General features: G+C 40.8%; 2 protein-coding genes and 1 pseudogene across 8 annotated transcripts; 2 read left to right on the forward strand and 1 right to left on the reverse strand.

Moving 5' to 3' along the window:
• Positions 1-399: 399 nt before the first annotated feature.
• On the forward strand, positions 400-5506 carry LOC146558539 (uncharacterized). Of its 6 annotated transcripts, XM_085247999.1 has the most exons (13): positions 400-674; positions 1370-1395; positions 1705-1790; positions 1939-1971; positions 2068-2157; positions 2569-2640; positions 2747-2835; positions 2948-3050; positions 3309-3411; positions 3491-3543; positions 3652-4423; positions 4624-4817; positions 4926-5506. In XM_085247999.1, exons 2-11 carry the CDS (start codon positions 1389-1391, stop codon positions 3748-3750), a joined length of 735 nt encoding a protein of 244 aa, XP_085104125.1. In that variant the 5' UTR covers positions 400-674; positions 1370-1388; the 3' UTR covers positions 3751-4423; positions 4624-4817; positions 4926-5506. The 6 variants fall into 6 exon arrangements, with proteins under 6 accessions (XP_085104125.1, XP_085104121.1, XP_085104124.1 ...); XM_085247995.1 differs by having other exon boundaries at positions 636-674; positions 1370-1790; XM_085247998.1 differs by lacking the exon at positions 400-674 and having other exon boundaries at positions 1258-1395.
• A 1134-nt stretch (positions 5507-6640) lies between these two features.
• On the reverse strand, positions 6641-11775 carry LOC146558540 (uncharacterized). Its single transcript, XM_085247993.1, has 6 exons — positions 11563-11775; positions 9602-10677; positions 9404-9500; positions 8920-9030; positions 8305-8471; positions 6641-7972 (listed from the first exon to the last, which is right to left on the reverse strand). Exons 3-6 carry the CDS (start codon positions 9491-9493, stop codon positions 7429-7431), a joined length of 912 nt encoding a protein of 303 aa, XP_085104119.1. The 5' UTR covers positions 9494-9500; positions 9602-10677; positions 11563-11775; the 3' UTR covers positions 6641-7428.
• A 4362-nt stretch (positions 11776-16137) lies between these two features.
• LOC146558541 (myosin-6 pseudogene) lies at positions 16138-23082 on the forward strand (annotated as a pseudogene). Its single transcript, XR_014888758.1, has 2 exons — positions 16138-22063; positions 22600-23082. The product of XR_014888758.1 is annotated as a myosin-6 pseudogene (transcript).
• The last annotated feature ends 1448 nt before the right edge of the window (positions 23083-24530 follow it).

The raw sequence follows: 24530 nt of genomic DNA on the forward strand, positions 1-24530 counted from the left end.
TATTGAAGCTAAAATGGATCCTGACACAGAGAAAATGCCATTGCAGCCAAACGTCCGGTTGCTCCCTCACAAAGTCCAAATTTGACCTGTTACTGATGTTACCTCTTCAGGTGGAAAATCTGGATTTCTAAATTTAAAACGGGGACATGACATGCGTGTTAATCCAGTTACTTTAAAACATCATAACAAGAATCAAAATGAGAAATTACAAAGATTGTTGCTTTAATTAAAAAGATAACAGCTCATCACTCTGTTTTGCTTTGAGTGGTTTCATTCAGCTTTTTTATTACTAAAAAAGAAATAAAGTCCAAGATTTTTATTTAAACAACAGGCAAATGGCCACAGAGTCCTGAAATATTTCCCAGTTGCTCAAGCCTGGTGCCCTGCTCTCAGGGTTAAAAACCTTTTGACGTGCTCCTCATGAGAGAATAAGGGAGCCACTCGCTTACTCGGACGATCTGATTTCCTCGTGTCAGCATTGTTCCCACATCATCATAATTAATGTTGTTCCAGGTTCAACATTGCAAGTGACCAATCACCTTCTTGTGACGTCATTCCTTTGCGACTTCGAAATACCCGCCTTCGAGTATTTCGAAATACAAGTGAAGAAGCGAAAAACCGCCGCCTGTCCGCCAAATTTGAAGTCAATTTAGGATACTTTCCTTTAATAAACGGTAAGCATTATACATATGTTCCTCACTTGGCTTGCTGTTTGTTTGCTAGCGATAGGCTACTTGACGACAGCATTAGCTAACCAGTGTTCCCCAACTTTTTGGGTGTTTCGTGGCCCGGGGGTTGGGTCAGGCAAAATTGCAGTAGCTTCCCTGATCATTTTACAAACATAAGTGAAGAGAATCTGGACTAAAAGGCCTAGACTTATGGTTGTGTGCTGAATCTATGAATCAAACTATCACCTGGAAACATAATTAACTGGTCCATAGCTGTGAAACTGGACATGAGTTCTTGATTCTATGGAGATTAACAGTAATCCAGAAATTTACAAATTTGTCCTGGTACATCGCGTAAATGTTGTCCCTGGGACATCATGTAGAAGTTGCCCTGGGACATCGTGTAGATGTTGTCCCTGGGACATTGTGTAAATGTTGTCCCTGGGACATCATGTAGAAGTTGCCCTGGGACATCGTGTAGATGTTGTCCCTGGGACATCATGTAGAAGTTGCCCTGGGACATCGTGTAGATGTTGTCCCTGGGACATTGTGTAAATGTTGTCCCAGGGACATCGTGTAAATGTTGTCCCAGGGACATCGTGTGATAGCTTGTAAATAATGGAATGAAAATTATTGATTGTTATTAACTTGTGAAAAAGAAGTGTAACAAATCCACATGTTATGTTCTTACACCCTTACAGAAACTGTGACTCCTTCACAATGTCAGGTAAATGTCAACTCATGTTGAATAATCAACCAATCAAGCCTTTTATTATCACATGCAATGTTACACGTACAACTGCAATGAAAATTTCACCCCCTTCTGACCATACATATATTGCTTAAACATCACATTGGGAAGACAGGTCGGAAACAGTTAGGAAGGTCAGAAAACAATTTAATTAATAGATGAGGGGAGAGGAGGAGAAAAAAGAACTACAACCAGACAAAGCTCCTAGAAGACTGAAATGGATGATGGTTGCAGCATGCAAAAAGAAAATGATATCTGTTGACTACAGCATATGCTTTCTCACAGATTACCTTGTGGGAGTAGCTGGACCAAACTCTATTGGTATTTCAAGTTTGAAATCCCTGTTTGACCAGACTAACATTTCAGATGAGGTACCTCTTGACATAAAAATCCTTTTATGTTGTCATAAAACTAATGTTAAATTCTGCTTTAAATACACTTTATTGTACAATTTACTTAATGAATCGTGTTCCTTAGTTCTGTTTTTATTTATATGTATTTATTTATTTGTTTTATAAGGTAATAGATGGCCTAATCTATTTGCAGTGTGAGGTATGTTGAAAAGCTTGTTTGATCATAATGACATAGCATGTTTACGTTTTTTGTAATGTACTTGAAAACATAGGTGTATTTATGTTATTTTTATAGAATTTCCCTCACATTTATCCAATACCAAGCCAAATCACTGGAAAAATTTTGGATGGGTCCACAAGAGCACAAAGTGCATACTTTTTGAAGGTATGACTTGGACTGTGGTAACTATGTTCTTATTACAAAGGGTTTATAAGTTGCCACTATAAACAAACAGCATTTTCCAAAATTGAAGCCTTGTCAGAAGAACCTGAAAAATACCTTTCTGAAACCTTTTCTGTGTAAAGACTTGTTCAAAAGCAATGCACACAGATTAAAACATTTCTGTCTTGGCCAACTGATAAAGAACACCAAAAATTTAGTGGTGCGTGTTGAGTCTGTGGTCTTGATTTGTTTTGTACACACTATAGAAATTAATTAATGTAAACCAAAAATGACACTTTCTATATGTTTGTGTATCTGCAGAATTAATTACAAGTCTCACCTGACAAGCTTTTGCAGTTTTGCAGTGTCATTCTTGACAGAAAAACATACTTGTCACATTATTTTTATTTCCAGAAAAACATCTTTCAGATGTATGAGAAATTGATTGGAGCCTGTCTGGAAAACGGCAGCCACTGGACCTTGTTTGTAAGTTGCACAGATTTTGCACTCTCTAGTGCATGATACTTTTCAGTGTCCCTCATTAGGAAAGCTCAAGGCCCAAGCCTACCATATCCATCTTTTTACAAAACAGTTTTGTGACATACCCAAGAGGACCATAGTCTATATGAATTCATTTGGCGAGTCGGAGGTCAGAAAAAGTGCGGTGTTGAAAAACTGGAGGTAATTAATTAACATATTTAACATAACATATTTAATTTAATTGAAATCATTACCGAACGTGGTTATTGATTTCTCTATATGCTTTTTATTTGTAATAACTGCGATCTCTCAGCTCATTTGCTTCAGCAAGAGGCTGCGCTGGAGAGTGGACCTTGTCACATGTGAGCCACCCACATCAACAGGATGGGAACTCATGTGGAGTGCATGTCATAATGGTACTGAAAACTATAGCTTTAACCTATATAAGTAATGTTTACATTTTTGCCTATTCAGTTTTTAAAGCCTTAGAGGCAGGATGGTAAAATCTCAATTTTTTTTGTAGATTGAACCATTTCAGCAGTAATGCTTTGCTTTGGTTGCTCTGTTTTGTTTTGTTTTCTCGGGGGGGGGGGGTTAAAAACAAACAAACATTTCTTTGTTAATCTAATTCTTTTTGTTCTTTTTTTTTTTTTTTTTTCTTCATCAATTATTAGTTTGCCCAATCTCTCATTGACGGTAAAACACAAGTGGAGGAGTACAACACTGAAATCACAAAGCTCAGGTCCCGACTTTGCCACTACTTATTTTCCTCAATAGGTAAAGATAAAATTAGCTGCCTTCTTTTTCTCTAACATTGGAAAATGTAACTTGTACTTAAACAAATTATATTTTGCAGATCGAACTAGGAAGTGCAGTCAGTGCTGGTGTGTGATTGCAGCCAAAGACCGGGTACACTATGACATGTCCTTAGCCATATAGATTGTTTATTTAATGGACTTTGTTCATTTGTTTTTTGTTTGTTTATTTCTTCTTCTTTTTTTTTTTTTTAATTCACAGGTGCAGTGCCAGAAATGTGGTGCATACAAGCACATGCGTTGTTCAAAGTCTGTTTGTGGCATCTGTATCTTCTGTGAGAGTAAGTCACAATATAACTAAACAATGTCCAAAAATGTTTAAAGTGAATTTTTTTTTCGTAATTTTGCCTTTGCACACCAGGACTGTGTAATTAAAGTGGACGTTTCAAGATCCAGTTTTTACACAAAACTATTTTAGACATAACTGTGTCGTATTGTGGGGATTTCTCTTCACAATTAAATTGATATAGTGCTGTTTATATCATTCTTCTTTATGTAACAGCACAGTGCAGCACAGCAGAGGGAAAGGAGTTGTGCAGCATAGTAGGTGGCTATACAGGAGGAGCAATAGAAGTAGCCAGTGAAGAATGTCATCAGGGAAAGCATCAGGCAGCGAATGACAAAGGAAAAGTTCCTAAGGGAGAGAACATCTGCAGCAAATCGACAAGTAACAGTGAGATAGGAAGACTGACAGTCAGAGATGAAGGTACACAGACTGAAGACAAAGAAAAAGAAACAGAAGTGTACGGCACAAGTCTGAGTACAGATAATGCTGCTGCTGATGATGTTGTAGGATCGATGCAGATACAGAATTCCAAACTGATTCAGAAGGAACTAGTACAGTTTACAGAGTGCATGGTCGCTTATCTGTACCAAGCTCAAAAAAGAAAACCTACACAATAACAGAAGACGAGATCAAGCGCAGAATCAACGCAGAGAACATGTCAGTTCATGTTTTCAGAGGTTTGATTGGGGTAGGTATACATTTCATGATTTTGATGTCACCTGAAATAAATCCGGGTTACTCGTATCAATGAAGTGACAATGTGGCTGGAAATTGTGCATTTGCTGCAACATATACACAATTACACCATGTAAACAAAAGCATTTAACTTTGTGCGCGTGTGTGTGTCTCTCCTCTGCTCTTTTGGTGTTTGCACTTTTTCTTTTTTAGGGCCGTAAAGCCAAACTGCCCGCAATGATTCTTGACAGGCCTAAGAAGGCCAAAACTAAAGTAACAGTGTTTAGTGTTCTGAGTGAAGAGGAGGCTGGGGAGCTAGCCCTCGGGTTTGCCGGAAGATTGGCCTGCAATGTCACAACAGACATGGTCTGTAAAGGCATCGACCATTCAAGTGCTGATATGACAAAGTAAGTTAGTAAAACAATATGAAAGTTGTATCTTTTTTGGTATTATTTGTCATTTCCCCGTATTTGGGTTATTGGTGTAACATTGTTAATCTTACTTTCTAATAACAGACAGACTCTTCTCAAAATCCAACACAATCTTAAACATGAGCTGACTGATTCCTCAACCTTCAGTTTGCTGACACACACCTTTGGCCCCGCTGCACTGGATTCTGTCATTTCATTCCTGTGTGAAAAACTTGATCTTGTCTCTTAAATAATGAAACCTTTTGTGACTTTTGTTTGTTCTGTAAATCAGAATCTTGAAAATTGTTCACTGTTGTTCTAAGTTTGTGTTAACTATTTGGCAAAAATGATTGGTTCCTAATCCAAACAGCATAATGACTGTTCTAACACATATCTTAAAAATGCTACAAAGAAAGAAAATTATCACATATGTTTCAATATGAATGTAATTGTGTCACACTCGGTTTGTAGTAGCTTTCCTGTTTTGAGTTTTGGTATGTTTACACTGTTATTTTTATTTCCCGTGTGTTCGTCTTCCCTTATTAGTTTTACTGTATTTAATTAGTCTGATTTAATAACTTATAATTATTTACTTTCCAGTGTGTATATATGCTCCTCGTTTGGATTATTGTTTGTTTGAGTTCTGCCTGTCTTTTCTATTAAAGATTTGGACTTTTGGACTATTAGTGGACCTCGTAGGTTTTTATTCTGTTCAATTGGTAATTGACTGGGTTTAATTTAGTGGCCTGGAAAACAGGCCGGAGGGGTCTGGTCATTTTAACCCCCTAAGACCCGAAATCTTCCATGGCATGCATTTTTAACTTCTCTTTGATATTTGGGCCGATTGGAACCCGATGAATGTAAAAAGAAAGAATTACCAGGTTTTGTTTTTTTTTTTACCTAATTTTTGTTTCTGAGAAAAATGAGAGCCACATATGAGGACATTAATTTGAAATTTCGATAGAACAGTTGCAGTATAATGTCCTCATAACTGTATATCAGGCACTTGTTGATCAAGATTTAGTATTTTGGTCTAAATAACCCAAAATGTGATGTCCACATGTGTGGACGCCAGGCTGGAGTAAAGTGTTAGAGCTATTTATACCTATGTAAACTTTTATACACTGGTTTTTACCTGTCTTGTTTCAGAAAGGTTTAAAAGGGTAATGTCCACAGTTTTTGTTTATTTGTTTGAATTCAACATATTTTATTAAAGTAATTGAGCTTGAACACAGAAAAAACTGAATCAAATAATCATAAAATCAAATCACTTGCACTATACTGAAGTCTAATCTACTCTGAGCTAATGCCGGTTTCCAACACTAATGATCGGGTGAAGGAGAGAGATGAGGGTGTGCACGGCCACTGGTGCTCTTATCCCTGTTCTTTGTGATACAATCCAACAGGAAAGCAGTCAAACCCTTGGACATTAGCCAAGTTAACGTTCACAAATATATACACACAGAGGAACTCTGAGCCCCAATGTCAGCATTAGCACAAACATGCCACTTCATACCAAATCTCAGTGTGAGGTCAGGTGTTAGTCTCATTCCATTATTCTGGCTATATTTTCTTACTCATTACTATTAAACTTATACTTAAGACTAACTATTAACAAAATCACACCCCAATAACTCTGTTATTACACTTTGTATTTAATCATAAAAAGGCTGGATGTTGAAACCTTTTACTTCTATTTTGTATGAGCCAGGATTCTCAACAGCTGATACTCTATGTCCAAAAAGTGACAGGTATCGTTTTATGGAGCAAAAAACTTAAGAGCGCATATTTTATAAATAATACCAACAATTACAAATGCAGACCTTTAATAGTAATAAGTAATCCTTTATTTATAATGCATAGCAATATAAAAATAGTAACATATGAAAATATTACAATGGGCACAGATGAATTTGTATCAAAAACAGCAACCAAGCCAAAGTAATGAATAACACACATAAATAACAACTGCTTGAGAGACCAAACAATTTCTTTTCAACTGTTCCTTGGCAGAAAGTTAAGACAGCTATTCAGCTTTAGGTTTCAATAAACAGAAGTAATGGATGCAGTCCCTTTGAAATGTCACACAAAAGTCTACTTGTGCATATACTTAGCTTTAACTCTTCTCTTTTTTGTTTTGTATTCCAAAAGGTTTTCATTTTCTCCAGAGGATGTCTCTCTTTCAGTGGTTATCGACTGTTCACATTCATTTTCACAGACTGTTGGAATGTCGATGCTGGCCGAACGTTTCTTGCTAGAATACAATGGCCTAATTTTGCGTGCATTATCTGTCGTCTTTATTTCGTACTGGCATATACTTTTGCCTACTTGTTTTGTTTTTAAGACATTTGTATGCAGTTCATCTATCATTGGAGTAATACCCTCTGGAATGAATGCCCACTGTTTAACTGTGTCTAAAACAGCATTTAGTTTTCCAACTGCATCTTCTGTGCATTTTTTGTCTGTGCTTTCAACTACAGGAGTGTCATTCAAAGTTGATAGAGGACTTTTCAGAGAGTTTTTCATTTGTTTAAAATGGCTACAAGCCACCTTCAGGCAAGCACATGTGTTATAGTGAGAGAACGTACAACAAGTGCACTGAAGTGTTTCAGCCGATGCAAAAAAAAAAAAAAAACACAGATTTCCAAACAAACTTGGCATTTTTAATCACTTTCAAGTCCTCACAGTGTACAAAGTAATGCCTTTCTTTCACTGCAATTCTTGCCAAGGTAGAAATGTCTGTTTCCATGTTTGGATAGATGTCATTGTCAGCCTCTGCTAATTTTGCAAGTAACACTAGATGCTTGCAAAGAAGTCCTCGTAAGCCATATGTACAGTTGCAGTAGGACTCAACAGGGCAGACATCATACACCATGTCTTCTCTTGACTCAGATGGGACTTGATATGCATTAACTCCATGGCTGTTCTTGACTGTAATTTTAAGAGCCCAACCACTTTCCATCAGTCTTGAAGCAGAGTCTGAAACTTGAGACAAGGTGTCAGCAAACCTGTTTTTCATGCGGCCCACATCTTGCAGGGTTTTTATGACTGAGAAGTAGTCGTCGGCCTTCCCTAGGAGCACTTCAATCAGATCATCCAGACGCCTATTCTTGTAGCCAGATAAAAACTGGTATTTCAGGCGGTGGAAAAATCTGAAAAACAGTTATTTGAAATGATTAGTAACTGTAATTGAAGGAATTTAAAGTTTTAATCAAGACTGTATTATTTTTTTAAAAATTGGAATACCTATTGCACACGTCTTTTATAAAGGAATGCTCTGTGCCGGTTTAGCTGATTTAGGCAAATCCACCTACTCTGTTTTTTGTTGTGATAACATAAAAAACGCTGCTAGAATTTAAAGGATTTGCCTAAAACCTGTTCTGGCAATGACATGACGAACCTACTCAGTTTAGCCTCTTGGATTAAAGCATAATATCTTTTTTTCAGCAATACAATTGAATGAGGTCAAAATAATAAATCATACCTTTCAATCACATTGTTTGTTTCAGAACGAGCGTGACTGAAGCGACGGCCGTAGTCACACCACATGTGGCCAATGCCTTCCCAGTGCTTCTGAAAATACTGGCACACCAAAGGGTATTGCTTAAATGTCTGGCAGAACTCTGCTGATGTGGCTTTAAAGTCGTCCTCCTAAGAGAATTGGATGCAACAGAATATATTTCAATCCATTTAACAGACCTATTGAAATCTTTAATATTATGTATTGAAGCCCTTTTCCTTTTATTGAATAACATTAAGAATTTTAAGTTATTAATAATATGTCGTGTTTTTGTATTAAGAAGCAATTATTTCTTCCCTTACAATGGCTAAGAAGGAACACTAAACCTATAAGCATATTTGGTTTCAGCATCTGTCTGTGAAAGAATCCCACTCACAAGTTCTACTGCACAGTGGGTGACACAATGATGTTCTGCACAGCTTAAGTACTTGTTTTGATAAGCAAGATAAGAAGCCAGTTTTAGAAATTGTTTCAAAAATCTATTTTGTATCTCTCTGTAACTTTTTTTAGCAACTGAAAGTTATTATGCTCTTAGTGTAATCAAGAAATCAAAATGTGAAATAGACAAATTACACTTACAGATGTGCAAGCTTTCAGCTTACAAAAGAAAGAAATGATTTCATTTCTCTTTTGGGTGTTAGAAAGCCCATGGACCCCGGACTCTGATTTTGAAAGCCATCGATTAACAGCCTGTGAATGTAAGAGAAAAAAAGTTAATCTGGAGAGAGAGACAGAGGAGCAGCTGTACAAAAAGCATAAAAGAAAGCTGACGTCCAAAAATAACTTTGTCACTCACTGGACAAGAGGACCTGTGCATTACAGAAATCAACCAGGCAAACATATTTTTAAATGTCAAAAAGAGCTTTGAGAAGCAGCCACCAGAAGATGAGTGCACTGTGGTCTTAAATGGATGGACATAGTCACTCAACATTTTATCCCTTTATATTCATTAACCTGAGTAGGTGAATATCACAATGAGGCAAATCATGACAACAGGACCCTGTTGTAAAAATGTGTTTCAGGTGCATCTTAGACAACGTGAAAAGAAAACAATGTGGTTTACCTGCAAGACATGGTACCAGCATAGAAGGATAGCTGACTCTGGAAAAACCTTCCGCAAAGCATTTATTTCCGCAAAGTCTTTGTCAACCATAAATGCTCTACAGAAAAAAAGAAAACACTAAATGAGATTAAACAGTATGAAAATGTTTTTGCTATCTCAAAGCACCACTTCAATGCCAAATTAAACATTTCAACTCACAAGTAGATATATAAAATACTGCATACAGCCTATAGGAATAACTTTAACAACTGGAAAGGAAAGTTTTTTGCAGCCCATGCTGCAGCTATAGCATTAGATTCTGGCATGTTATAACTTTTTTGAAAAGGAATTATTTCAAAATCAATAGCTGTCAATGTATTATTTACCTCGGGGAAGTTGGGAAATGCTCACAAACTATTCCAAGAACAGTTTCCAGGGTTTTCTGACTTTCGTTGCTGACAGTAGCATAGGCCACAGGGACTCCATGCCCATGATCATCTCTTACAACAAGTGTGAATAAGGGAAATGAATACTGGTTAACGCAGTGCGTGGTGTCAACAAATACTAACTGTTTTGCATAGTTCTCCATGTTTGATTTCATTACAGGTGTCTGCAAAACAATCATTAGTTCTTGGTCAGATGTGTATGGTTGATAGAAGAGAACATGTTCTTGATGTTTTCCATTAAGTAAGGTATGTACACTTTGACTGTCTCCACAGTTAAAGTGCTTCTTCCTCATCATGCAGGTTCTAACACTATCAATGTCACGTGGTGTGACAAAATGCTCTCTGTTGTGAAGATCTGTGTCCATGTTCTTTGGCCCATTTATGACATTCGGTTAGTACGATGGCTGGCTTAGTTCCAAGGGAAAGCAGTTCCTCAATCTTCCTCCTTAAATCACTGGAAATATTGTTGAAATGTGCGTCTTTTGGGTCCGAAGGATCATGCCCATCATGCTTATCATATGTACGCTGCACGATGACTGTGTGGTCTTTCCAACATTTGAGTACTTTAAATGAAACATAGGCCTTACAGCCCACTGCTCTGTAGCTGTTTCGACTTTTTCCCCCAGCTCTGATGCAGTTGAATTTGTAATAGTCTCTTTTCCTGTCTTTACCTGAGGCAACATTTAAACATTTATAATGTCCATGAAGGGTTAATGAGTTCAATTTTTCTAACACAACACTGAATGGGTCCTCCTGGCATTGTGACACATGCACACAAAGTTGTGTGTCTTTTCCAGTTCTTTTTTTTTTCGTCATTCAGAACACTTCTTCTAATTATGTCGTCCATTTCTGGTGGAAAAATAACGAAGGTTTAATTAGTCAATATTCATTAATTCATTTTAACTTGTTGTGGGGTTTTTTGCAATACAATGTAAATATTAAATATAATATTAAAATATATATATATATATATATAAAATAATATAAAACAAACAGGGGCTAAAAGAAGCTAAACTTTTATATGGTATGTCTCTGGCAACTTTAACATGATGTCCCAGGGACAACATTTACGCGATGTCCCAGGGACAACATTTACGCGATGTCCCAGGGACAACATTTACGCGATGTCCCAGGGACAACATTTACGCGATGTCCCAGGGACAACATTTACGCGATGTCCCAGGGACAACATTTACGCGATGTCCCAGGGACAACATTTACGCGATGTCCCAGGGACAACATTTACGCGATGTCCCAGGGACAACATTTACGCGATGTCCCAGGGACAACATTTACGCGATGTCCCAGGGACAACATTTACGCGATGTCCCAGGGACAACATTTACACAATGTCCCAGGGACAACATTTACGCGATGTACCAGGACAAATTTGTAAATTTCTGGATTACTGTTAATCTCCATAGAATCAAGAACTCATGTCCAGTTTCACAGCTATGGACCAGTTAATTATGTTTCCAGGTGATAGTTTGATTCATAGATTCAGCACACAACCATAAGTCTAGGCCTTTTAGTCCAGATTCTCTTCACTTATGTTTGTAAAATGATCAGGGAAGCTACTGCAATTTTGCCTGACCCAACCCCCGGGCCACGAAACACCCAAAAAGTTGGGGAACGCTGGTCTAGAGAACACTGGTTAGCTAATGCTGTCGTCAAGTAGCCTATCGCTAGCAAACAAACAGCAAGCCAAGTGAGGAACATATGTATAATGCTTACCGTTTATTAAAGGAAAGTATCCTAAATTGACTTCAAATTCGGCGGACAGGCGGCGGTTTTTCGCTTCTTCACTTGTATTTCGAAATACTCGAAGGCGGGTATTTCGAAGTCGCAAAGGAATGACGTCACAAGAAGGTGATTGGTCACTTGCAATGTTGAACCTGGAACAACATTAATTATGATGATGTGGGAACAATGCTGACACGAGGAAATCAGATCGTCCCGCTTACTCAGTGATTAGCTCCTATTCCAAAGACAAAAGTCTGCGCTGATTGATTTACAGGTGTGTGTCTGAGCTCAGTGTGTGTGTGTGTATGTGTGTGTGTGTGTGTGTGTGTGTGTGTGTGTGTGTGTGTGTGTGTGTGTGTGTGTGTATCACGCTGCTTTCTTCACTTCAACTGTTTCTTTTTAAATTCTGGTTGTTTCCTTTTGTTGACACTAACTATATTTCATGAAGCCAGTTTAATATCTTCACAGGCAGAAGATGATCCTGGTCTCTAAATGCAGGTTCTGGTTTCTGTTCCTCGGCTTTAGTCTTGGGTGTAAAATGCAGTTTTGAACATCCACGTGCAAATCTGCTGCACTGATGATGTTCTCAGAGATGCTGAATCATAATTAAAAGGCCTCCCTCTTTGCAGACTATGTGGTAAGTTCTGTACCTAAAACTAAAAATCAGAGTCTTTGGAGTTTAACGTTTTATCACTTTTAGACAAATAAAAGTTAGAAATGTTCAGATTTGATTAAAAGCATCCAAAGTTTATATGCTAAGTGGCTCAAAGTAGTTTTAACTGGCTTCATTTTTCAGCACTGGGTTTTTCAGCACAACAAACTGTTTTCATTTTTATTCTTCCTCTTTCAGCTGAAACTGTGGATTTTTTTTTTTTTTTTTTTTTTAAATGACATCAGAAACAGCAGTATGCGACATTACGTGATGGCAGAGCTTCAGTTCATCCTTTGTCTTTTTTTTTTTTTTTTTTTTTAATAAATAGGACAGGGGGAATGAATGAGAGAAAGAGGGGGAGAGAAAGAAAGAAAACCAAAGGGGAGAAGAGACGGTGAGAAGGGGGGGGAAGAGAGAGAGAAAAAAAAAGAACTCCTGGGTCACCTGTATGGAGAAAAAAAAAAAAAACAAACAAAAAAAACAAACAGAGGAGACAGCAAACAACAAAGAGCAACATAATAATAGAGAAAACAAAGCACCATCACAATAAACTAGCTAGTCATAGATATCAATATTTACTAAATAATAAACGATATTGTGCAGCACGCAAGATAGACAGCGCACAGTGTGCTTTGAGGCAGCAGCCAAGAAAGCTTTAGTCCGCGTCTGTGAATACCCATGTGTGCATACCTGTGTGGATCAGCATGCTTGCATTCCAAAGGTTTCTCCATGTAATGATCTGAAACTGTGGATTTAAACATCATGAACGCTGCTCAGTCTCAGTGTTCCAGTTTCACCTACACACATACATTCAAACAACCTTTGTAAAACATTTAAAGCCCTTGTCTCTTCCTGCAGTGTGAGTGTTGTCCTTTACAACCCTCCGTAGCTCTGAAACAAACTCAGTTTCAGGACCTCACTTTGGGAAAAACAAGTCGGATATGATTCCTGTTGGGTTTCCTCTGGTTCAGAAGTTTCAGAAGGATTATTAATCTGTTCATTTTCAAGATCACTGAGGTTCAGAGCGAGTCCTCGTGCTGCTGCCAGCCGGCCGTTCGTCCTCATGCTGCAGATAAAAACTGATTCCAGAGACTTGGGTTTCTATTTGGAGGCAGAGGAGCCTCGACTGCCACAGATAAAGAGACGCAGACACTCGAGCCCATCACAGCTCGCCTGCATATCACAGATTAACGCGACCCGAGTCCAGAGGTTAAAGCAGCTGAAGGACTTTGGCTCATGCAGTTCATGTTCAGTCACACTGAAGTTGCGTTTCTCAGTTTCACTCTCAGCTCTGATTGCTGCTGTTCAGGAAACACGAAGGCTTTTGTAATTATTCGGTGTGTCACACTAACAGCATTGAGGTGATGTTCAGATCTTTAAGCTGCTCTGAATGGACACATTACAGTCCCATCATAATGTTTCTCATGTATCTCCTCCACAGGTGATGAAATTAAGATGATTAATTTCAAAAGAGTTTGCATGTTCTCCCTGGGTTTGCGTAGGTTCTCTCAGGTCCTCCCATAGTCCAAACACATGCAGTTTCTAAATTTCCCATAGGTGCGAATGTGAGTGTGAATGGTTGTCCTGTAACACAGCAGTCTCCAACCCCCGGGCCACGGACCGTGAGTCGTATGGTACCGGGCCGCGAGAGTTGAGGCTCAGGTGTGAAATGTATAGTTTTCAGGGTTTTTATTAGTTTTTAGCGTTATTTTGTTATCGTTTTTATCGTTAACTCTGTTTTCCTGGGTCTTTTCACGTGTGTTATGAATAAATCGTCTTTTTTTCTGTACCGGTACTAGTTTTATTTTGTTGTATTTATCTGCGACACCTTAAAAGCTGGTCCGTGAAAATATTGTCAGGCATAAACCGGTCTGTGGCGCAAAAAAGGTTGGGGACTGCTGCTGTAACAGACTGGCGACCTGTCCAGGGCGTACCCCACCTCTTGCACTAAGACAGCTGGGATAGACTCCAGCCCCCCCGAAATGGAATTAATGGATGGAGAGAAACAGTTAAAAATTCCTGCTTCATTCTGTTGGCACATTAGAGTGGATTTTATATCAATCACATCACAAAAAACGGCAGTAATATCATCAAGTGAACTAATCCATAATTTTGTGTTTTGTTTTGGTTTTTTTTTAATTAATTTACATTAAAACAGGAAAATCTGCACACATGTGGAGAGAGTCTGCACCAGCAGTGAAGCACACAAAAACAAGACATGCACACTAACTTACTGTTTTCATATTTGCTATCATCGTGTTAATATACAAATTTCCCACAGGTGTGAATGTGACAGTGAATGGTTGTCCTGTTAAAAATTCCTGCTTCAATCTGTTGGCACATTAGAGTGGATTTTATATAAGTCATATCACAAAAAACGGCAATAATATAAACTCAAATCACATCAATTTTATTTATATAGCACTTTTAAAAACAACAACTGTTGACCAAATTACTGTACAATAGAATGATTGGGTAAAACTTAAAAGGAAAGTAAAATCAAGGATAAGAAAATAATAAGAATAAAATAATGGCAGACTCATACCGACTTAAAAGCCAAGGAGTAAAAATGGGTCTTTAGACGAGTTTTAAAAGGATCCAGTGTTGGAAAGGCCCTGATATGTAAAGGCAGTTTATTCCACAGTTTTGGAGCAGTCACAGTAAAAGCCCGATCTGCTCTGTATTTTAATCTAGACCTAGGGACAACTAGAAGCATCTGGTCCCCAGACCTCTAAGCTCTCACCAGAGTATACAAATTTAGAAGATCAGAAAGATATATAGGAGCTAATCCATGCAATGTTTTAAAAACAAGTGTCAAGATCTTAAAATTAATTCGAAAACTAACTGGCAGCCAGTGTAGCAAGGCAGATATAGGGGATATGTGCTCTTGCTTGCGCGTGACAGTCAGGAGCCTTGCCGCAGCATTTTGAACCAGCTGTAGTCGGCCAATGGATGACGAAGTGACGCCAGAGTAGAGGCTGTTGCAGAAGTCGAGGTGAGATGAAATAAAGGCATGGATTGCTTTCTCAATGTCTCTGAAACAGAAAATTGTCTTCACCTTTGCAAGTAGGTGGAGGTGAAAGAAGCTAGTCTTGATCACATTATTTATCTGTTTATCGAATGTTAAATTACTAGTGTGTTATGAATGTTAAATTACAGTGTGTGAATGTGTGTGTGAATGGGTGGATGACTGGTTGTGTAAAGCGCTTTGGGGTCCTTAGGGACTAGTAAAGCGCTATACAAATACAGGCCATTTACCATTTACTATCAAAAATCACACCTAAATTTCTCGCAAAAGATTTTTTGATAGTTTTCTAAGGGGCCAAGGTCGTAATGGTCACTAGGGCCGAAGACAATGATCTAAGTTTTCTGTTCATTTAAACTGAGAAAATTTATCATCAAGTGAACTAATCCATAATTTGTGTTCTGTAGTTTTTAACGAATTAATTAACATTAAAACAGGAAAATCTGTACACATGTGGAGAGAGTCTGCACTAGCAGTGAAGCACACAAAAACAAGACATGCACACTAACTTACTGTTTTCATATTTGCTATCATCATGTTATTATACATGATATATTACTGTAATATCAATGTTGTGTTAATATATTAACAGACGTTTAAAGGATAGCTAAGGATATAATTAAATGTTTGTTAAGTGATTGTGACGGTGGATGTTAAAGGGTAGAGGATATGCAGGATGAGCTCCAGGGAGGATGCAGTCTAAATGCAGACATGTCGGGACTATCAGCAGCAGATAAGCGGTACAACTTCACTTTTCCTAAAATGGATTCTAACAGCCAAAGGTCCTGAATCTGCCCTCATGGTGCATTTACTTGATCAGACAGATTTAGTTCAGCTGTCATCTCCTAATTTGGTCCACAGGGAGTCTTTATAAATATCACCTGCTGTGAGGAGACTGCAGTTCTCCATCAGCTTCAGCAGGAAAACTCTCTCACTTAGTTTGTTCTCTCCTCTGACTGCCAACGTTCTCCACCGTAAAGCATGGGCGACTCTCTGATGGCCGAGTTTGGGAAGGCTGCTCCTTACCTGAGGAAGTCTGAGAAGGAGCGTCTGGAGGCTCAGACCAGACCCTTTGACATCAAGACTGAATGTTTTGTAGTCGACACTAAAGAAGAATATGTCAAAGGAAAAATCCTGAGCAAGGACGGAGGGATGGTAACGGTCCAGAAGGAAGATGAAACAACGGTGACAGTGAAGGAATCTGACACTCACCCCCAGAACCCACCCAAGTTCGATAAAATCGAAGACATGGCAATGTTTACATTCCTCCACGAGCCCGCCGTGCTGTTTAACCTCAAAGAGCGTTACGCAGCCTGGATGATCTATACCTACTCCGGGCTCTTCTGCGTCACTGTCAACCCCTACAAGTGGCTTCCTGTTTACGATGCTGAAGTGGTGGCTGCCTACAGGGGGAAGAAGAGGAGCGAGGCCCCTCCTCACATCTTTTCCATTTCTGATAATGCGTACCAGTACATGCTGACAGACCGGGAGAACCAGTCTGTCCTAATCACTGGAGAATCTGGAGCAGGAAAGACTGTGAACACCAAGAGAGTCATTCAGTACTTTGCCAGCATCGCTGCAGTTGGTGGTGCAAGCAAAAAAGACAGCAGCAAGGGGACTCTGGAGGATCAAATCATCCAGGCAAACCCGGCACTGGAGGCCTTTGGCAATGCCAAAACGTTGAGAAACGACAACTCGTCGCGTTTTGGAAAATTTATCCGAATCCACTTTGGCACGAGTGGTAAGCTGTCATCTGCTGACATAGAGACGTATCTGCTGGAGAAGTCACGAGTTACCTTTCAGCTAAAGGCCGAAAGGAATTACCACATATTTTACCAGATCCTGTCCAATCAGAAGCCAGAGTTGTTGGACATGCTGTTGATCACCAACAACCCATATGACTACTCCTACATCTCCCAAGGAGAGGTAACAGTTGCTTCCATCAACGACTCGGAGGAACTGATAGCCACCGATGGTGCCTTTGATGTTCTTGGCTTCACTCCAGAGGAGAAAATGAGTGTCTACAAACTAACTGGTGCCATTATGCACTACGGCAACATGAAGTTCAAACAGAAGCAGCGTGAGGAGCAGGCTGAACCTGATGGAACTGAGGCTGCTGATAAATCAGCTTACCTGATGGGGCTCAACTCTGCTGATCTCATCAAAGGGCTTTGCCACCCCCGAGTTAAGGTAGGAAATGAATATGTCACCAAAGGGCAGAGTGTGGACCAGGTTTACTATGCCATTGGTGCTCTGGCTAAGTCAGTGTATGAGAAGATGTTCAATTGGATGGTGGTGAGAATAAACCAATCACTGGACACCAAACAGCATCGTCAGTACTTCATAGGAGTGCTGGACATCGCCGGGTTTGAGATCTTTGATTTCAACACCTTTGAGCAGCTGTGCATCAACTTTACCAACGAGAAACTGCAACAGTTTTTCAACCATCACATGTTCATCTTGGAGCAAGAAGAGTACAAAAAAGAAGGAATCGAATGGGAGTTCATTGACTTTGGCATGGACCTCCAGGCCTGCATAGACTTGATTGAGAAACCTCTGGGGATCCTGTCCATTCTGGAGGAAGAATGCATGTTTCCCAAAGCTAGCGACCAGACCTTCAAGGCCAAGCTCTATGACAACCATCTGGGCAAGAACAAGATGTTTGAGAAGCCACGGCCAGCAAAGGGGAAAGCAGAGGCCCATTTCGCCCTTGTTCACTATGCCGGGACAGTGGACTACAATATTGCTGGCTGGCTGGTCAAAAACAAAGACCCCCTAAATGAGACAGTGGTTGGTCTATATCAGAAATCCTCTCTGAAGCTTCTCAGTCTTCTGTTTTCAAACTATGCAGGAGCTGATGGAGGAGACAAGGGAAGTGGAAAAGGAGCCAAGAAGAAAGGCTCCTCCTTTCAGACGGTGTCTGCACTTCACAGAGAAAACCTGAACAAGCTGATGACAAACCTGAAGACCACTCATCCACACTTTGTCCGCTGTCTGATTCCTAATGAGAGGAAAATTCCAGGAGTCATGGACAACTGCCTCGTGATGCACCAGCTGCGCTGTAATGGGGTCCTGGAAGGCATCCGGATTTGTAGGAAAGGTTTCCCAAACAGGGTGCTCTATGGAGACTTCAAACAGAGGTACAGGATCTTGAATGCATCCGCCATCCCAGAGGGTCAGTTCATAGACTGCAAGAAAAGTACTGAAAAGCTGTTAGGATCGCTGGACATTGACCACACTCAGTATAAGTTTGGTCACACAAAAGTCTTCTTTAAAGCCGGCCTGCTGGGTACACTGGAGGAGATGCGAGATGAGCAACTCTCTCGAATCATCACCAGGATCCAGGCCAATGCCCGAGGGCTCCTCATGAGGAAGGAGTTTATTAAGCTTGTGGAACGTAGAGATGCCCTAATGGTCATTCAGTGGAACCTTCGGTCTTTCCTTGGGGTGAAAAACTGGCCCTGGATGAAGCTCTTCTTCAAGATCAAACCCCTGCTGAAGAGTGCAGAGTCTGAGAAGGAAATGGCCAACATGAAGGATGAATTCAACAAGCTAAAGGAAACTCTGGTGAAATCAGAGGCAAGACGAAAAGAACTGGAGGAGAAAATAGTGACTCTCCTCCAAGAGAAGAATGATCTGACCCTGCAGATTCAGTCTGAACAGGACACCCTAACAGATGCTGAGGAACGCTGTGAACAGCTGATCAAGAGTAAGATTCAACTGGAGGCAAAGCTAAAAGAAATGACAGAAAGACTGGAGGATGAAGAGGAGCTGAACGCTGATCTGACAGCAAAGAAACGCAAGCTTGAAGATGAATGTTCAGAGCTGAAGAAGGACATCGATGACCTGGAGCTAACGTTAGCTAAGGTGGAAAAAGAGAAACATGCTACAGAGAATAAGGTGAAAAACCTGATGGAGGAGATGGCTTCACAGGATGAGAACATCACAAAGATAACCAAAGAGAAGAGGGCGCTGCAGGAGGCTCACCAGCAAACTCTGGATGACCTGCAGAGTGAAGAAGACAAAGCTAACACTTTGACCAAAGCTAAAGCTAAGCTGGAGCAACAAGTGGATGATCTGGAGGGATCGCTGGAGCAAGAGAAGAAAGTCAGGATGGACCTGGAGCGCTCAAAGAGGAAGCTCGAGGGAGACCTGAAACTGATCCAGGAGAACTTGATGGACTTGGAGAATGACAAGCAGCAGCTGGAGGAAAAACTCAAGAAGAAAGACTTTGAGGTCACCCAAATAACTTCAAGACTAGAAGATGAGCAGATTGCATCAGTTCAGCTCCAGAAGAAGCTCAAAGAAAGCCAGGCAAGAATTGAGGAGGTGGAGGAAGAGCTGGATGCTGAGCGAGCAGCCCGGGCCAAGGTGGAGAAACAGCGTTCTGATCTTTCCCGTGAGCTTGAGGACATCAGTGAACGTCTAGAGGAAGCTGGAGGAGCCACATCAGCTCAGGTGGAGCTGAATAAAAAGAGAGAAGCGGAGTTTCAGAAGCTGCGTAGAGAGCTGGAGGAATCAACCCTCCAACATGAGGCCACCGCTGCCACCCTGAGGAAGAAACATGCTGACACCGTCGCTGAACTGGGAGAACAGATTGATAACCTTCAGCGTGTGAAGCAAAAACTGGAGAAGGAAAAGAGTGAGCTGAAGCTAGAGCTCGATGATTTGTGCTCAAACATGGAAAATGTAGTAAAGACAAAGGCAAACTTTGAGAAAATGTGCCGAACGATGGAAGACAACATGAATGAGTACAAGAGCAAATGTGAGGAGGCTCAAAGGACCATCAATGACCTAACAACCCAGAGGGCCAAGCTCCTCACTGAAAATGGTGAGCTTGGCCGGCAGCTGGAGGAGAAGGATTGTCTGATATCACAGCTTACTCGAGGGAAGAACTCGTACAACCAGCAGATGGAAGATCTGCGCAGACAGCTGGAGGAAGAACTAAAGGCAAAGAACGCTCTCGCCCATGCTGTTCAGTCTGCTCGTCATGACTGTGATCTGCTCCGAGAACAATTTGAGGAAGAGCAGGAAGCCAAGGCTGAACTGCAGAGAGCTCTGTCTAAATCCAACACTGAAATCTCTACATGGAGGACCAAATATGAAACGGATGGCATCCAGAGAACTGAGGAGCTGGAAGAAGCAAAAAAGAAGCTTGTTCAGAGACTGCAAGAGGCAGAGGAGGCCATTGAGGCTGTGAACGCAAAGTGTTCCTCCCTTGAGAAAACCAAACACCGCCTCCAAAATGAGATTGAAGACCTCATGCTGGACCTTGAGAGATCTAATGCGGCATCCGCAGCACTGGACAAAAAACAAAGAACCTTTGACAAAGTCTTGGCAGAGTGGAAGCAAAAATATGAGGAGTCGCAGTGTGAGTTAGAGGCATCTCAGAAGGAGGCTCGATCTCTGAGCACTGAGCTCTTCAAACTCAGGAATGCCTATGAAGAATGCCTGGATCAATTTGAGACAATGAAGAGAGAGAATAAAAATCTCCAAGAAGAAATCTCAGACCTCACTGACCAGCTGGGAGAAGGTGGCCGCAGTGCCCATGAACTAGAGAAGATCAGGAAGCAACTTGAACAAGAAAAGGTTGAGCTACAGTCGGCGCTGGAGGAAGCTGAAGGTTCCCTGGAGCACGAAGAGAGCAAGATCCTCAGAGCACAACTGGAGTTTAACCAAGTGAAGGCTGACATGGAGCGCAAGCTGGTCGAGAAGGACGAGGAAATGGACCAGGCCAAGAGGAACTACCAGCGTATGGTGGAATCACTCCAGTCCTCTCTGGAGTCCGAAACCAGGAGCCGAAATGAAGCCATGAGAGTCAAGAAGAAGATGGAGGGCGACCTCAATGAGATGGAGATTCAGCTGAGCCAAGCTAACAGGCAGGCAGCTGAAGCCCAGAAACAGGTGAAGACCCTCCAGGCGTTCCTGAAAGACACTCAGCTGCAACTAGATGATACCCAGCACGGCAACGATGACCTAAAAGAAAACATTGCTCTGCTTGAACGCCGAAACAACCTCATCCAGGCTGAACTGGAGGAAGTGAGAGCCGCACTCGAGCAGACCGAGAGAAGTCGGAAACTGGCCGAACAGGAGCTGACCGAGGCAACGGAGCGAATGCAACTCCTACACTCCCAAAACACCAGCCTGATCAACCAGAAGAAGAAGCATGAAGCAGACCTCCTACACCTGCAGTGTGAAGTGGAGGAAGCCATACAGGAGAACCGCAATGCTGAGGAGAAGGCAAAGAAGGCGATCACAGATGCAGCCATGATGGCTGAGGAGCTAAAGAAGGAGCAGGACACCAGTGCCCATCTGGAGCGCATGAAGAAGAACATGGAGCAGACCATCAAAGACCTGCAGCACCGTCTGGATGAGGCTGAGCAGATCGCCATGAAGGGCGGCAAGAAGCAGCTCCAGAAACTGGAGGTTCGCATCAAAGAGCTGGAGAATGAGCTGGAGGCAGAGCAGAAGAGGGGAGCCGAGTCCATCAAGGGAGTTCGCAAGTACGAGCGCCGCATCAAAGAGCTCACCTACCAGACCGAGGAGGACCGCAAGAACATGGCCCGCCTCCAGGACCTGGTGGACAAGCTGCAGCTGAAGACCAAGTCCTACAAGAGAGCGGGTGAGGAGGCAGAGGAGGCGGCCAACCTCAACATGGCAAAACTACGCAAGCTGCAGCACGAGCTGGAGGAGGCAGAGGAGCGGGCCGACATTGCCGAGTCGCAGGTGAACAAGCTGAGGGCAAAGACTAGGGATGGATCGTCTAAAAAGGGCCTGGATGAGTGAGGAACAGGAACAGGAAGTGCACATCGCAGGTGAGAAGAGTCAGTGACATAGTCAGAGCTCTGTAAACAATACGGTCTATCAGGTTTAATGGAACCCTAATAAATAATGTCTAAATAATGTTTATGCATTTTAATTGAACATTTACAAACAGAAAGAACAAGATAATAAGATCATAAATAATGTTTAATAGCACTACAGACCTAAGAACCTAATCCGTTTTAAATTCATTACCACAGCTATTGTAAAGTTAAACCACAACACTTTAGCAATTTTCAAACTTTCCATCAGTTTGAGTTGAATAGTTTCTGCTGATGAGAAGTTCTTCACACTAATGTGTTATGAATCATTCCTGCTGTGTTTTTGTTTCTGTCTTTTACATTGTGTTTATTATTTTAGAACATCTGATCTATTAAATATATATACACAGCATTAAAACACATGACATTAATGCTGTTTTACTCATGAGTGTGTATAAATCCTCATCTGTGGCCTTAACAGCACAGATTTATTTCTGTATTTTTTTCATGTTTATGTCATTAATGTTTGAATCTGTTTCCTCCCACAGATGTTCCTGAAGCTGAAGCTGAAACCGTCACCTCCCTAATCAGTAATTAGTATTTGATGTATTGATTATTCTGCTGATCATGAGTTCTCTGAAGCTTTTCATTCACTTGATGTTTAAGGATGTTTAGTATGTTTATGCTCACTCCAGTAAAACACATCTAGCATCACAGAGACTGAAATAAATCAAGTTCTGCTTCCATATTGTTGTTTTAAATTTGGTATACCTGCAGCTGAGGATTTTAAACCAATACTTGGGTTAATTGATTGTTTCAGGTTCGTACTCTTCTCTGATTCACAGTTTTGAAATGATTTTCAGAAACTCAGATTTTCCTGTTTCAGCAGTTTTCAGTCAAATCTTTGGGAGAGATCTCTTTGCTTTGATTCTTTCTCTGCTGAACTTTGTTTGTTTGCTTTACTGCATTTCTTTGAATGCTGAAGTGTTGATGTTATTAATGTGAACATCAATAAAGTCCCAGCTGATCCCTGAAAACTGACTTCTGATTTCAAATCACGTGACATCGATAAAACTGAACTTTTAACTGATGATGTTTGAAATGTGAATCAATCTAAAAGCTTGTGTGTGTGTGGATGCGTGTATACCATGTTTAGATATCTTATGGGGACCAAATGCCCATCCCCAGAAGTTTGAAGGCATGTTTGAGGCTCAAAATATGGTTTTAGTGTCAGGGTTACAGTTAGGTTATGGTTAGGTTTAGGCATTCATTTTAGGCTACATCCACACTAGCCTGAATAGATTTGAAAACGGCGTTTTCATCTGAAAACGCTCCGCGTCCACCCTTGCGTTTTCAGTTGTTTTCAAAGAGTTGCACGTCCACACTAAAACGGCCGAAAACGCTGACGTTGCAGCGTGAAACGCAAGACAACTCGACCTGCGTCTTTTCCCTCTGCCGTTTACTTACATACTTGCTCTTTTCCTTGGGGAAAACGCCGTCTCAGTGTGGACGGGAGGCCAAATAGGAGAGAAAACGATGCGTTTTCAAACAAAAATGCAGTAGTGTGGATGTAGCCTTAGATGGTTAGGGTAAGCGCTTAGGAAAAGGGTTATGTCAACTAGATCTTCCCACAGGATATGAAAACAAGTGTGTGTGTTTGTATGTGTGTGAAAAACAATTTTTATATGTATATATATATATATATATATATATATATATATATATATATATATATATATATATTAGGGGTGCAACGATATTCGTATCGTATTGAACAGTTCGATACAGTGCTTTCGGTTCGGTACGCATATGTATCGAACAATATATATTTTTTAATTTATTTTATCAACTTTCCTTCTGACGATGCTGTCTGTGTTGAGCGCTCAGTGAATCTGCGTTTGACTACTCCGCCTAGGCTGCACTGTCGAGCACAGATCCACTGAGCTCCACCCACATGCATTCAATCAAGCTAGCGAGACAGAAGCTAAGCTTATTGCAACATGGCAACTGCCTCAGTGCCTCCTGAAGTCGAACCTCCTCCACCGTCATTGAAATCTGGCGTTTGGAACTTTTTTGGCTTTCGTGTGAAGTATCACCCTGATGGTAAGCGCGTTGTGGACAAAACTACAACAGTATGTCGGATGTGCCACGCCATGGTTAATTACATCGGTGGGAACACAACAAATATGAATGCACATTTACGCCGACATCACCCTAGTGCAAAGACGAGTGAAGGCAGACCAAAACAACAACAAACACACATGCTACAAACTTTGTCGGAGTCATTTAGACAGCCGTTAGCGCATGATTCTAAGAGGGCAAAAGAAATCGACAGGGCAATTGCTACTTTTATTGCTGTCGACATGCGACCCTTTTCTGTTGTAGAAAACACCGGGTTTCGGGAAATGCTGAGAGTACTTGAGCCCCGTTACAGTATTCCTTTACGAACCCATTTCACCGATATCGCAGTTCCTGCTTT

This window comes from Mchenga conophoros, linkage group LG15 (assembly GCF_057382185.1).
Source record: "Mchenga conophoros isolate Kocher_MC1m ecotype Shallow Benthic linkage group LG15, M_conophoros_male_GT1.1, whole genome shotgun sequence".
Classification (NCBI taxonomy): Eukaryota; Metazoa; Chordata; class Actinopteri; order Cichliformes; family Cichlidae; genus Mchenga; species Mchenga conophoros.